Source organism: Pleurotus ostreatus (assembly GCF_014466165.1).
Source record: "Pleurotus ostreatus strain PC9 chromosome Unknown scaffold_8, whole genome shotgun sequence".
Classification (NCBI taxonomy): domain Eukaryota; kingdom Fungi; phylum Basidiomycota; class Agaricomycetes; order Agaricales; family Pleurotaceae; genus Pleurotus; species Pleurotus ostreatus.
The window spans coordinates 1,029,441-1,043,786 of record NW_023503163.1 but is presented as its reverse complement, the minus strand read 5'-3'; the positions used below and the strand labels follow the sequence as shown (position 1 = coordinate 1,043,786).

Genomic DNA, 14,346 nt, shown 5'->3' with positions numbered 1-14,346 from the left:
ACGATGGCTTGCGAGATAGAATATTGGAGATTTCCATGTGAGATCATGACGGCTTTGTGTATTGTTAAGCAATGTTATCAAGGGGATGTCAAAATTATTCAAGTACCCTTCGGGAGACCACTTGTTCCGCTCGAGAACACAAGATACGCGAGGGTGTCGCGGTGGGCAGGGCGAACAGAGATGCGAGGGATATGTTCATTTCGTACGTGTTCCTTCAACTCTGTGAAGCTGGTGCGGCCACTCGCACGACCACCGAGAACAAATATTCTCCGGTTGGAAATCCCTGCCTCCTTCGAAGCAGCCAAGGCCAAGGGGAGATATTTCGCCTGCACGAAAAGACATGTAGCCCCGGACAATTTCAGCGAATGCTTCAGCTCAAATGGCGTCGAATAGCTGGAAATCAACGCAAAAGGCGTCGTGATCATTATCAACGAATGAATCAAGGAAACATATTCCTATCAGAAGGCTTCAGTAATATCCTAATAGCGGCGTACTGATTGGTCTCACCATGGAATTGTCGGACATGATGCCGACCATCTCGCCATCGTCGCCACGCAGCCCCAGGCAGCCGGTTTCAAACGAGGCTCCCAGGGCAGTCGCGCCATCGTAAATGTCGGTCACAAACTCACGATGTGTTCGGCGGTGGCCATTCGAAGCGTCGATGAACAAGGTGTAGTCCGGCCAGTCCTTCTGATCCGGGCGACCGAACAATGAGTGGTGGAAATTAAGGTCCTCGATGGGGGCGGGCTGGGGGTAAAGCGACTTGATATACATGGCCAGGGAGAATAAAGGGATCCATTTCAACCTGTGAAGTATTTATGTGCAAAAGTTGCGGGGAAGGCAATCTGCACCCGGTTTGGAGTTTGCCGTTCGCCGAGCGTTAGTGCTGCACATGACCTCGCGCGTGTGACAGGGGTAAACAGGGGTGATGTTATTATTGAGTTACAATCACGAGAACTGGTGCTACAGCATAGGCACTGCCAAGCACTACTCTTGGTTCAAGTATGACTTCTTGCCAGCGCTGCCAACAGCGAGCCCCTTGCCAATGGCTCCGGCGGTTTTGAGAGCACTCAGGCCGTGCAGCTTCACCTCAGCAGCCGATTGCGTGACCTTCTCCTTCTTTGCGTTCTTGGCCGCAATAGCCTCTTCGCTCCAGTGCTTTTGAACCACGCCGTTGATCTCGTCGGCGGCATGCTGGCCCACCACCTTAGCCACTTTGATAGCGCCGTCGAGGATTTTCCCGCCCACTGTATCTGCTGGAGCAGCCGCAGCTGGAGCGGTGGGGATCGGGGCAGCAACAGCGAACGCAGCGAGGGCGGCGAGGATGAAGGAGACACGCATATTGTTCGCTCTAAAGACAGCATTGTAAGTTTCTTTGGACTGATCGCAGGTCAGCACATAGGCGGTACGAACGTTACAAGCAAGCCTCAGCCTATGGTGCAATGTAAGAAATCAGCGACTTCCCCCGAAGCCCAAGGAGATGCGCTTACTGGGGACTAGTTGAGGAAAGAATTTGCTGAGGAGACATCACTACAGTGGGCTGACTTAAATATGCACTACCATGATAGACCGCTCGGACAGGTAGCTTGCCTGACGCTTGTCAATCTTGTCAGATGCCGCTGCTAAATTCTAGTTTCGCAGGCACACTAGAATTTTGCGCATCCTGGCTGGTTGAATGGAGTCCAGGACAAGGCTAATGATCTACCAAAAGGAAACTAACATACTACTCAACGACTACCGCCGCCCACCTGGCGTTCTTCGCCCCTTTGCATCATCGCATCATTCCCAGCAATCTTCTCGGCCGCTTTCTCTGCTTTACCTGCTCATCGATTAGATGACATCAGTTCCTAGGTGAAGGGGAACGAACCTTTAAACTTAGCCGTGAAGCTGGGTCCAATGTGGCTTGATTGAACATCAGTATGTTGCCTAGTTCCTGCCTCGTTCATGCTGTTTTCTCAACTATTGCTTGCGAACTCGGTGCGGCTTCTGTCGCACGACCAACAGTGGTCGACTCATAACTTCCCGCTTCGTCAGCGACACTATTGGGGATCGAATTAGGAGTGAACTCTTTGAACTACGCTTCGCTTTCTCTATGGTTACGTTCGCCGGTCCCATGAACGCTACCAGCTATTTGATCGCCTATGATGTGACGGCCGAGTGTTCGGTCGTCCCTGCTTTCTTCCGGAAAATACTCTGAGCGCCGCCGTAGGTCTGCCTCTGCTTCACCTCTGCGACCTATCATTGTGACACCGTAGCTCCTGGTATCGCCTACACCGCCGATTGATTAATCTACCTCGGATCGATTCTGACATTCTGCTTGACCGACGGGCTTATCGCCACCGAACCGTGCCTGGGGGACAGTCTTGAACGCTGCTCGAATGATCAGAGGGGCAACAGATCATATGGCCAGGGTACGTACCAGGAGGATTTCCAGCCGATATGTTATTGTCGAAATGAGGTAGTGATGCCATGATTGTGAAATGTAAATAAATTCGTTATCTGGGTGTACGCTACGCTACTTGTACTTATACCGTACAAAAAGGTTTGTCATGACGAGTATGACGAGGAGGCTGCGTTGTCGACGAGTTCGAGGGGAGTGTGAGTCCTAACTAGTCTCCTGAGGCGTGGGGACATTGCCTCCAGGAAAATTAGCGCCCTAGATCAAGGTTTATGATGCAGACTCATTATTCAGTAAAAGAAACCTCCTTCATCTATGAAGGAATCTCCATATTGATGAAACAATTAGTACCAGGATATATCAAGTCTCTCAACAAAATATCCTCGGACCACCGGCTCTCTGTTTCTTGTCTATAACGATATCGTTTACTGTGGGTCCACGCGTCCTCCTCAGTGATTTGGACATAAACTGAAGGGAGATAGCTAGCTCAATTGTGGACGGATGTGCAGGTCCTTGACTTGGAACCGTGCACCCGCGCAGCTATACGGGGTTGTAGGCGGCTGAACGCGGTGAGTTAAGAACTACGGAACGCGTTGAAAGAGCCTGATGGAAAAGTTCTGTTCTAGAACAATACACACACTCAGATTGCGAACATTGTGCCTTGCACACTCTCCGAATTAGTGTCCCTTGAATGGTGCACCATCTCTTATCTTCTGTGGTCAATTTCTAAATTGACTTCTCTTGCAGGCTGGACAATGCATTCGTTTCTCTGGATGACCCACCGGAAGTATATCTGGCAATTACTTCGGATGATTCATCTATCGTCTACTACAAAATAAGTCGGGGTATCGTGAAACCACCTCTGTAAAAAGTACACTGTAGACATGTCTATCACACACTCACCGTCTCACCGGATTGGGTGCTTCGACTTACTAAATGCTGAACGCCAGCACGCGGCGAAATGGCAGAGAAGTATGCATCGTGGCCGCTTATCCTCCATCGTAACGGCATCTACTCCCCCCATCCTTGAGAAAGTTTGTACCCGATTAGCCAGAACGCAAACCAACACCAGAACTCAATGGGACAACGATATTTCCGCACTGGTATAGATACCAGAGACGTACCATGAGATGTGCCGCAGACATTTGCCCCGATGGCAGAGAACGGCGTCAGCCCCAATGTTATGTTCGCAGAGGAAAAGACAGGTTGGACGGGGTAAGTCTCTATCGAGGCCAGCCATAACATCCCACTGTTTATCGTCTTCAGATACGTAGAATGGGAGAAATATCCTGAGAAGAAGCTACTCGCGCAGAACATATTGGCTAGCCATAAGTTCTCCCCCATTCCTGGTTCGTCCAAGTTTTGCCACAGACGGGTCAATGGTTGGCTCATTCGCTCATAGAATTTCAATTCGTTCCCTTGCCTGACACAAATCCTGTTCTAATCGGACATCGCTGGAAAGAATATCACGAGGCCCTTGGACTGAAGTCCATCGTAGATTTCTCCTGGAAGACCGTCCTCAAGGAGAAGCCGGATTTGATCCATCTCCTTGACTTTCCTTATAACGGAGAAACCCGCAGGGACCAGCTACTGACTGAGAAGTTAACGCCCAACAAGTATCATTTGTGCGTCGATGTCGGTTTGCCATCACAGGGGATTGTGTTGACTGGCTGACAGCATCAGGAACCACGGTGGCGTACCAGACATCGACAAAGATGTGTACGAGCTCGAAATCACCGGTCTAGTGAACCGACCGATCAAGATATCACTCAAAGACCTCCAAGATATCAACAAATTCCCGTGAGTTGATTGATATTCTACCGGCATAATACGACATGTTTGCGTCTCTTATAGGCAAGAGGAAGTCACCGTCACGATACAATGCAGTGGTACACGAAGAATTGAACAAATAAGGGAATATCCGGGGGACGGCGATGAGCTCATTAACGCTCCCTGGGGTGAAGGCGCCATGTGCGTATCGCTCACAAATTTATTTCGTCCATACTGACGATGGGGAACTAGTGGCACTGCCGTCTATCGAGGCGTTTCCCTCAAGAAAGTCCTTAAGATTGCTTGCGGTGGCGTGAAGCCGGAGTGTAAGCATCTTGAATTCTTCGGCGCTGATACATATTTCAAGTATGTTATCATGCACAACTCCATGAATAGGGTGCAACGAAGCTAATCGCTGTCGCTGGCGTATAGGAAGGGTCAAGTATATAACTACGCTGTTTCGGTCCCCTGGCGCAAGGTTCGACAATCCGATGAGGTCATACTAGCTTGGAAGATGAACGGCGTTGACCTACCGAAGATCCACGGTTATCCCTTACGAGTTGTCGTGACGGGGTATATCGGAGCCCGAAGTTGCAAGTGGTTGACTCGCGTCAACGCAAGATCGGACGAGAGCGATGGGCCAGTGCAAAGCAAGGAATATCTGTACTACAGTCAACAGATCGGTAAGCAGAATGCCAGATACTCGAACGGCTTTTCTATCCAGCAAATGCCTGTTTCGTACGTGGAATGCTTACGCTTTTTTATTGACGCGTGACGATTCATTGTCTTCGTGGCTACAGGAGCGCTATAATTAGTCCCGTCGACAAGCAAGTCATTATTCACGATGGGTTCATAACACTTCGTGGTTGGTCATACAGTGGTGGGGGAAACTGGGTCGAGAGGGTAGAGGTCTCTCCCGATGGGTAAGTCCGTTGACGTTTCTACGGCAAATTCACCGAAGTCTAGTCAACAGTGGTCATGTATGGTACGCAGTACCTCAAGAAAATATGACTGAAAAGCACTACCACGCCTGGCGACTCTGGACGATTGATCTCCCTGTGGAGCCTGAGGGCTGGCTCGAATTCTGTGTACGCACCTGGGACTCTTCGAACAACACAGAGCCGACCTTCGTGCGGTCGGCATGGAAGTAAGGCAGTAGCCCGACAATAATTTTATTGTTATCTCATATTTTCCTCCGCAGCTGGGATCTACACGTAACCTCATCCTGCCATCGTATCAAGATCTACAGTGTCAACCGCTCTAGGCCTGCAACCGCGCAAAGGCTGAAGGAGATTGAGGACAGGGGCGAAGAGTTTGCGCCCCTGTCTAAGCCGCTGGAATGGTCTTTGGAGGGCGAGGAGGAACGTTTCAGGATATCCCAGCGCTTTCCCCGTGAGCCGGAGAACTAGCCGTCATCCTTCTCTCATGCTACGTTATTGCTCCACAAGACGCAGGCACAGAGGTACCAAAAATACCGTGGGCCGCCCGTGCATCACTGTCGATTCTATTCATAGCTTGTGGGTATATATAGCCGTAGCAGCAGCGGATGTGCGCAGTCTCCATCTTCACCCAACCCCCACATGTATTCGATGTCGTCAATCAATGTCACAGAGCTTTCAGTTCCATCCAAGGCGGTCACCGTAAATTCGCAGCCTCAAGCTAAGATGTCGATGGGTACGTTTTCCTCGTCACGCATCTGCATGGCAGCATCGAGTATGCATCCAAGGTGTCAGCCAAGACAACAAAAAGGAGGCTACTCGTATGAGGGGCGGGGGAGCCGGCAAGGTTAGTGATAGCCGTAGCTACGCGGCTATCGACATACACTTACTGCCGTTACTAGGATTGTTGCCTCGGAATGGTCGGCTGCTTCCTTTGCTTTGAATGCTGCGAAGTAATCCTCCTGTTTACTTGCTGAGATTACTTCTCTAATGATTGATTCCGTTGCTAGGGATGCTGCGAATGCGTTGCAGATATTCTTTGTAAGTAGTGATCAGCACCTGGTTCAAGTGTTGTGACTAACGGCTCGAATATGCAGGTTGCCCATGCGAGATGTGCTGCTAAATCGAGTAGTAGAACTTACGTACACTAGAATAAATATCGCCACTGCAACCTACCCTATTGGCATTAAGTTTCCGTAGCATCATTGCTGCTAAAGAGAATATCAAATTCTGAGCGCACTAAACATCATCCCGTCATCAACATACCCAAACATACCCAATTAGCGCTCGTGAATAGCCTTCTATGCCGATCCGCTCATTCAGGACGCCAAAGTTTCAAACTCACCAGGTTTTGATTGGTCGGAGAGCATTGAATTAGGTTAACATTTGACTGTTTAGTTTGGGGCTACGCCGTCGCCTTACTTCCTCCTGTCAAGAGCATCCCGCGATGTACGACGAACGTCAACTTAGCTGTAGCGTTTCAGAAACTAGTAGATGACCTCGTGCGTCGCAAGATGTCGCTATCGACGATCGTTGGCATGTTCGTTGTGGTATAAAAGTAGAATATAGTCTACAATGTTTCTTCAGCGAAACGACCAGCCTTGTGAGTGTCTTATTCATTGAGATATAAACCGCACTAACCAATGCAACAGGCTTGTCATTGCCCATACTCCTGGTAGTCACCTAACTCTCAGTCAGTCTCCGCGTCAATGTGATTGAACATGCACTAATTTTGCTTGTAGGGATGAAGTCTGTCTTTGCCTTAGCCATCCTTGCCGCAACCTTGGCTGCTGCCAAACCAGCCAATGACTGGAGCAAGCCTTGCTTTGACGGAGAGTGTGCCTATGATCTCCCTGGCACCAAGGAGACCGGTTCCGCCACCTTGAAGCTCGTATGTGATTCAGATCTAGGATTAGAGCTTCGCTCATCGTCAATAAAAATGCTAGTCCGGCGCCGCGAAGGCAATTACAGACATCACCCCCGCAGCTGGGTGGATTGTCCTCGACTGTGACCCTCATGCACTCTCGCAGGAAATCCGCCTCGTTTGCAAGGGCGATGACGAAGCTAGCTGTGGGCACCTGTTCGAACACGGGCCCGAGCACAAAGTCGTCCGTCTCCCCGAGAGCGTAAGTAGTCAAATCACCGTTCCCGTCCTCGCCAATTAATTGTCTATCTAGTGCGGTGCTGGTCCTTTCGGTAGGATCGTTTCCGCTGCTGTCGCTGAAGACCAGAATGTCCCCGGACACGTCCAGTTGGTCCGTCGGGATGGAGTTGAACCTCAAGTGCACGTCCTTCAAGTTGACGATAGATGGGATTTGGCCGACGTCTCCAAGTATGCCACTATATTCCGTGATCTCGTTATCCGAGCTAATGATTTTCGTACTAAGGACCGGGGACATTAATTTCACTTTCCTCGGTTCTTCAATCACTGGCCCCGTTGGCAAGATGAACCACGAGGAATTCAACGCGCGTGACGTCCACTTGTCTGTTCGTAGTCCTGATGGATGGAGTGCTTTCTTCACCAAGGCCATCGCCGCCTTGAAGTCGGCAGCCAAGGAAATCAAAGATGGTATTGCTGACAAGACCAAAGTCGAGATCGAGTTGGAGCAGATCAAGCTAGTGTACGATTCAAAGGGCGAGAAGAAGCACGACATTCTCCCCAAGAAAGAAATTGACTGCGGGTGGGGCAAGGCCTCTGTTGCGGCAGACATCACCGCTTCATACCAGATCCACGCCCATGTTGGTGCTGCCATCACCGGCTCTCTCATTCCACCGAAGGTGAACGAGATTGCGACTCTCGCCGGTAAGTCCACACGCTTGTTACTTCGTCCCTCGTCGTTTATCTTCTCCCAAAGGTTTCAGTGGAGACACCAAGGTCCATCTTCATATCAAAGCTGAAGCTGAGGCCCAGAAGACGGTCCCCTGGCCTATCTTACCTCCAGTCAACCCAACTCCTCTTCAAATTCCAGGGTATTGTATTTTACTACCTGTAAAACCACAATACCTAAGCGCGAATATCCCAACAGAGTCATCAGCGTTGGCCCACACATCCAGGTTGATGCGTCAGCTGATGTCGCCATCAAACTCTCTGGTGATATCGACATCGGTGCAGACTTCGTTATCAAAGATGGTACGTGGCATTGGCACTCATTTTCCGGTCTCCAGTATTGACGAGTGAGGTAGTTGAGTTCTGGTACCCCGAAAAGGTTGAAAAAGAAGTACATGAAGTCACCGAGAAGCCGAGCCGTAAGCAACTGTCAGCGTCTTCACCGTGCTGGATATTCACTCCTTCCTAGCGTGGAAGCTCAACGCCGATGCCACCGCCAAGGGCTCAATCACTGCCTCTGTTCACATCATTCCCAAAATCTCGCTTGGTATTGAAGGCCTGTCCGGAAACGCAAAGGCAAACGCCTTCGTCTCCGTCGATGGTTATGTCACCGCCGAAATCAAGGGTGAAGGACATGCGTCTGCTACGAAGAGGTCTCACTCTCGCGATTTGGCCCTGCGCGATGCGGACACCGCCGGTGCTGGTTACTCTGGATCGATTGATGTCAAGGCTGGTGTCAAGATAAAGGGTGGTATTGACGGAAAGATCCTTGATCTCATAGAGAAGACGCACTCCATCGATATTTGGTCCACCGAGTGGCCCATCTACAAGGTAAGTCGACGAGACGAAGTATCTACATCTAACTGACCATGGCGAAGAAATCTTGGTCCGGAGGCAAGGAGAAACGCGAATTCTCCGAGATTTCTTCTTCTGCTTTGGTCTCCCGCACCATCGATTCGGCACATGCCGCCGCCGGCTGCCCTGCGTTGAAGCCCAGCCTCTTCACCATCAGTGAGTCGGATACTTTACGATCTGGAACTCGTTTACTCATCATCCTCTAGAGAAATAAATACGCCGGCCCGTCTTGCAGAGGGGCTTGATCAAGCTGGCTTCTACTTCATGTAGATAATGACCTAGTAGTCGGGCGTTACATACTACTCTATACGGTATAATACAAGCTAAGCATTTGATCGTCCCACAAGTGCCGCGATATCGCTCCTGTGATCGTCCTTGTTCCTTCATCCTGTCGAGTGCTTCCCCCAGAAAAGTCCCAGGGTAGGGCTGATGAGTGTGGAACCAGCGGCGTAAATCTGCCTTGCGTCCCAAGCTGTCGCAAGATATCGTTAGACTCGGGATTAGCTCGGGCAGCAGCGTGACACTGCTACGAAATGATATTTCTAGAACTCCCAAATTAGGCAGGTAGTAGTGATACCCTTGCTAGAGCATTGAGAGCCTGCAGGAGTTCACAATGCTTCAGATAACGACGTTGATATTTGGGACGACGCTTACTTTGAATAACGCCACCGCGCCCTGGGCCTCGCATGTATTATTCGGAACCAGATTTGATTCCTGGGTAATTACTTACCTATAAATAAGGACACTACAATGCACAGAAATCGACTGACATCTCAATCATGGGGACCAGATCGCCTCCTTTGACACCCTTACTTGGCCATCGATGGTCCATGCGGAATGCGCTTGCCAGTATACACAGAGCCTCGACGATGCGCAGGCCGACGTCATCAAGCTCCCCCTCACGCTCTCTGCAGCTGGGGGTCGCTAGGTATGTAGTTATTTGACACCATAATCATCTCTACGCAACAAATCACGGACCGACAGGGCTCCTGACGATACCCCTCACAAAGTCGATATTCCGATTTCAAAGACATTTGTTCCCGAAGACCGATTGAAATTCGTTGGCCTCTGTGGTGCGCAGATCGTTCGAGACGTCCTCATCCGGAACGGGGTTCAACACGCATTCGCGTATTCCGGAGGGGCAAATATACATCTCACGGACTCGATTTGCACGGATGGCCGCATCAAAGTATTCCTACCACGTCATGAACAAGGTGCAGGACACATGGCCGAAGGTTATGCTCGAGTGACGGGGAGGCCTGGTGTCGTTTCTGTTACGTCTGGCCCAGGGGCCACGAATGTGATAACACCACTACAGGATGCTATGAGCGATGGGATACCTATGATTGTTATAGCAGGGCAGGTCAGCGCTAAAGATCTGGGAACAGGTGCATTTCAAGATGCCGACATCGTTGGGATGACCCAACCGTGCACGAAATGGGCGACGATGGTGGAATGCGTCGAAGACTTACCGGCTTACGTTGATGAGGCTTTCCGAGTCGCTACTTCGGGTAGACCGGGACCAGTTCTGCTCAGCATTCCAAGGGATGTTTTCGAGGCTACTTGGCGGGATGATCACCCTATTGTCAGGAATATCACCCTACCATCATACCCTGCCCAGATCAGGCCGCCTCCGCCTCGAGCATCGGAGCCACCAGCACCTAAAATCTTTGGGGACATCAGCGAGGCGGCCACGCGTATAAACAACTCTAAAAGGCCACTCATTATCGCTGGTGCGGGCCTTTTGTCGTCTCCAGATGGCCCCCGTATCTTGTCAGAACTCGCCTTCCGAGGCAACATCCCCGTAGCTACGACTTTACACGGGTTGGGTGCCTTCGACGAAGACCACCACCTCAGCCTGCATATGCTAGGCCTCCACGGCAGCGTATACGGTAACTATGCTGCCCAAAGCGCGGATACCATAATTGTGTTGGGAGCCCGCTTGGATGAACGTGTCACTGCCAACATTGATGGTTTTGCTGTCGCCGCCCGAGCAGCTGGAAAAGATGGTCGCGGGGGCATCATTCATTTCGAGATCCAGCCTAAAAAGTCGAACAGGATCATCGACACTCACATTTCGGTGGTTGGCGATGTGACCGAGAATCTGAAGATACTCGAGCCCCTCATTGAACCACGCGCTCGTGCCGGTTGGCTTGATCAGATTCAAACATGGAAAACGGAGTTTCCCTTCACTTATGAACCGAGCGCGCCAGGTCAGCGCGTGAAGCCCCAGGAAGTTATCGAGGAACTAGACAAGCAGACCAATGATATCAAGGACCGGGTCCTGATAACAACGGGGGTTGGACATCATCAAATGTGGGCTGCCCAGTTTTTCACCTGGAAGCAACCGCGATCGTTGATCACTTCAGGGGCGCTGGCAGTACGCTTATCAGATCCCCTGTCACAGACTCCCCTGTTCTGATTCTCGACTTGTAGACAATGGGCTTTGGCCTTCCTGCAGCAATTGGCGCAAAGGTGGCCGACCCCACCAAGATTGTTGTAGATATAGATGGCGATGCATCATTCCTCATGTCCGGTTTGGAACTCGCTACCGCGGCGGAATATGGCGTTGGTGTAAAGGTGCTAATCTTCAACAATAATGTGCAAGGCATGGTCTATCGTTGGCAAAGTAGGTTGAATAAACCAATACCCCCACCATCTCGCTGATAAACATTGCCAGAGATCTTCTACGGTAGCCGTCACACATTGACCCGTATGGTCAATCCAGATTTCGTGATGTTGGCCCAGTCTATGGGTGTGCATGCCATCCAATGCGAGACAGCAGAACAGCTTCCGACAAAGATGAAAGAATTCTTGGAGTATGATAATAGTCACCCAATCGTAATGGTGTGTCAGGTGGATGAGGAAGAGGAACTATACCCTATCGTACGCCCTTCCATTCACCTTGCTCCTTTCTACTATGTGTCTCATCTATTCGTCAAGGTCAAACCTGGTAAAGCGCTTCATGAACTCACGATGCACCCGTCTTTGCCATCAGTTCAAGCTTAGATAACATATCATTCATCACTCGGGTGAACGGAATATCATAGAGAAATGGGATGATGACCTAGACTTGTAATATATATGAGACGAGCCTACAATGTATCCTTTTAGATGTAACAATGCAACTCTTGATGTCAGGGGAGGATAGGGAAGAATGATAAATTGTCAGGGGTATTTCTGCCACAAGATGACTAAGGTCAGCCGTTGAGAAGTTACCACCAAGAAGAAGTGGGCTGCTCAGTACTCAACATAGCCACGCATACCATCAGAAATGGTGTCAATCCCTAACTTACCCCTACGTATCGCTGTAGTCCAGTTCGCCCCAAAGGTACTACTTATATTTCATCAATGGTTTGCCAAATTACATCGTTTTGCTCGATAGATTGGCCAAATTCGAGGAAACATAGGTAGTTTCGCCCTCTCCCGCTTGTTCACCGAATCAACTCAACTGTGTGTGTGATTTGAAGCCCGAGCGACGGAACTATGCAAAACGTGAGTAGCGTTTCTCGGGGTTTACATAGGAACGATTCTCATAACTAGTCTCTTCTGCGTTGTAGAATTGAACCCAAGTCGGTCGACCTTGTGAGTCCAAAGCCTCCCCGCCTCGAGTAACACTCCAAAGAGACATAATACACTTCGAAGGTATGCCTCCCTGAGATGATTTTTACAGGTAGGAAAGCTTTGGTGCTATAAGTAGATCACCTGAGCGATGGCCGACAGGATACACATTTCCGGATGCGACTTCAATTTTACCGGTGCTCGAGGAACCCTCTTCAGGTCCTACTTCCAGATTCTGCGCTGAATTAGCAGAAAGACTCCGCTGCTACGTAGTCGCGGGGTATCCTGAACGTCTTCGCCCTGAGGTCTCTTCAGGCGCTGGCGATGATCAGCATGTCGGTGCAAACAGTGCTGTCATGTATGGCCCCAACGGTGACTTGATCAACAATTACCGTAAGACCAACCTATACGAGACAGATACAACTTGGGCCAAAGCGGGTAAGGGCTAAATTGCTCCCTTGCGTATATACTGATACTGAAGATACATCTCCAAAAGGAACGGGCTTTGCTACAATCAAGCTCCCTCCTCCTCTTCGAACAGTCTGTTTGGGCATATGCATGGATCTTAACGCGCAGCCACCATATGACTGGACAATAGAAGAGGGACCGTACGAACTCGCCAGTCACTGCCTTGATAGCAAAGCCGACCTACTCATCTTACTGAATGCATGGCTGCAATCGGAAAAGAGTAGCCAAGAGGACGATACAGACTGGAGTACTCTTAACTTTTGGGCTGCAAGGCTACGACCACTCTGGGCCGAATCTGACAATTCAAACGACAAACCTGTCCTCAGTCCTCCCGACGTACGAAGAACCGTTGTTATAGCGTGCAATCGAAGCGGGGAGGAGAACGGTAGAGCCCTCGAATAGCTCATGGACTTCATCGCCACTGACGAAGATTGCATGTAGGAGTCAAATTCGCGGGCAGCTCAGCGTGCTTTGACATGAAGGTCGGGTCAGGTCGTCCGAGATTACTGGACGCGATGGAGAAAGATGAGGAGGGAGTCCGTATCTGGACATTCCCTCAGTGACTTGCTACAATGGAAGGTTCTGCCTCTCGGTTAATACATGTCCCGCACAGAAATAAGTGACATTACTACTCCCATCAACGTCGTCTAGATGGGTGAACTGATCGCTGGCTGTGGCAGCGCTACTGGGACAAGCAGTTTATGCTGCCTTACATCCGGAGAAAGCTTGCTTGAGCGTATCCATCACTTCTTGTACTTCGTCGTCCTCGTCGTTGCCATTTGGAGAGCTACCCCAAAGGCGAGGATCTTTTAATGCAGACAATGTCTGGAGGAGAGAGGCAATCCTTCGCTTATACCCATCCTCCGTCGAGCACAATGAATGAGCAGAAAATTCCAGCTTGCGTGCAGATCGATTTAAGACATCATTCCTACCAAAGACTCCTTAGCATGCATAGGCAGGAGAGCGAGATCGATTTACCTTACGGCTGCGCTTACAGGCTTCTTCGAGAGTTTCGTCCATATAGAGTTTCCATCGCGAGTGGCAAAGATCTTCTGAAGGGTCCCATATAGTCGACCATATGTCTCCTCCCGCATATTCACCTGAACATATGATGTCAGCCAATTGCTCCACGAGATGAGCTACATGCCAGTGACCTGGATTTTGGTTGAAAACGAAGCGTCCAGCTGGACTTCGATATCAGCCATATTCAAAGGGGAGGCTAGCTCAAATGAGTGGGTCGTTTCGGTAGGGATAGGGTGCACTTACAAGCCCGCTCGGTGGTCTCATCAGAGATATCTATGGCCTCTTCGAGCTCTGGATGTTGTGGGGGAATCGGGATCGGCGGAGTGGGCGACCTCTCGGGGACGGCCGGGAGAACGTTCTCCTGTAATGGGGTCCTGAACGGCGGTTTGTAAGGTTTGTTCAGACGATATGCAGATTGAAATGGCTTCGTCACTGTGCCTTGTCCATCATCTTGGTCGGTCTTCTTGATAGACGCACGCACCTAATGGCGGCGGTGGTTCGAACCT

General features: G+C 50.3%; 6 protein-coding genes across 6 annotated transcripts; 5 read left to right on the top strand and 1 right to left on the bottom strand.

Annotated features, from left to right (window-relative positions):
- Positions 1-98: 98 nt before the first annotated feature.
- Positions 99-1,341, bottom strand: PC9H_010672 (uncharacterized protein; the record flags this gene model as incomplete). Its single annotated transcript, XM_036780165.1, has 3 exons — positions 99-455; positions 508-805; positions 992-1,341. The coding sequence occupies 3 exons, from the start codon at positions 1,339-1,341 to the stop codon at positions 99-101; spliced, it is 1,005 nt and encodes a 334-aa protein (XP_036627548.1).
- A 1,332-nt stretch (positions 1,342-2,673) lies between these two features.
- PC9H_010671 (uncharacterized protein) lies at positions 2,674-3,266 on the top strand (the record flags this gene model as incomplete). Its single annotated transcript, XM_036780164.1, has 5 exons — positions 2,674-2,691; positions 2,753-2,828; positions 2,885-2,967; positions 3,025-3,092; positions 3,146-3,266. 5 exons carry the CDS (start codon positions 2,674-2,676, stop codon positions 3,264-3,266), a joined length of 366 nt encoding a protein of 121 aa, XP_036627547.1.
- A 285-nt stretch (positions 3,267-3,551) lies between these two features.
- PC9H_010670 (uncharacterized protein) lies at positions 3,552-5,577 on the top strand (the record flags this gene model as incomplete). Its single annotated transcript, XM_036780163.1, has 10 exons — positions 3,552-3,613; positions 3,665-3,747; positions 3,801-4,023; positions 4,076-4,198; positions 4,253-4,369; positions 4,421-4,534; positions 4,601-4,906; positions 4,969-5,048; positions 5,135-5,315; positions 5,370-5,577. 10 exons carry the CDS (start codon positions 3,552-3,554, stop codon positions 5,575-5,577), a joined length of 1,497 nt encoding a protein of 498 aa, XP_036627546.1.
- Positions 5,578-6,681: 1,104 nt separating this feature from the next.
- On the top strand, positions 6,682-9,002 carry PC9H_010669 (uncharacterized protein; the record flags this gene model as incomplete). Its single annotated transcript, XM_036780162.1, has 11 exons — positions 6,682-6,709; positions 6,849-6,997; positions 7,053-7,232; positions 7,284-7,438; positions 7,494-7,909; positions 7,962-8,076; positions 8,133-8,236; positions 8,290-8,352; positions 8,403-8,764; positions 8,812-8,944; positions 8,995-9,002. The coding sequence occupies 11 exons, from the start codon at positions 6,682-6,684 to the stop codon at positions 9,000-9,002; spliced, it is 1,713 nt and encodes a 570-aa protein (XP_036627545.1).
- A 565-nt stretch (positions 9,003-9,567) lies between these two features.
- Positions 9,568-11,797, top strand: ILV2_2 (Acetolactate synthase, mitochondrial; the record flags this gene model as incomplete). The annotated part of the gene is made up of 5 exons (XM_036780161.1): positions 9,568-9,720; positions 9,819-11,168; positions 11,225-11,417; positions 11,469-11,674; positions 11,732-11,797. The coding sequence occupies 5 exons, from the start codon at positions 9,568-9,570 to the stop codon at positions 11,795-11,797; spliced, it is 1,968 nt and encodes a 655-aa protein (XP_036627544.1).
- Positions 11,798-12,062: 265 nt separating this feature from the next.
- On the top strand, positions 12,063-13,380 carry NTA1 (Carbon-nitrogen hydrolase; the record flags this gene model as incomplete). The annotated part of the gene is made up of 8 exons (XM_036780160.1): positions 12,063-12,119; positions 12,174-12,198; positions 12,259-12,283; positions 12,349-12,373; positions 12,434-12,461; positions 12,512-12,787; positions 12,846-13,202; positions 13,259-13,380. 8 exons carry the CDS (start codon positions 12,063-12,065, stop codon positions 13,378-13,380), a joined length of 915 nt encoding a protein of 304 aa, XP_036627543.1.
- Between the last annotated feature and the right edge of the window lie 966 nt (positions 13,381-14,346).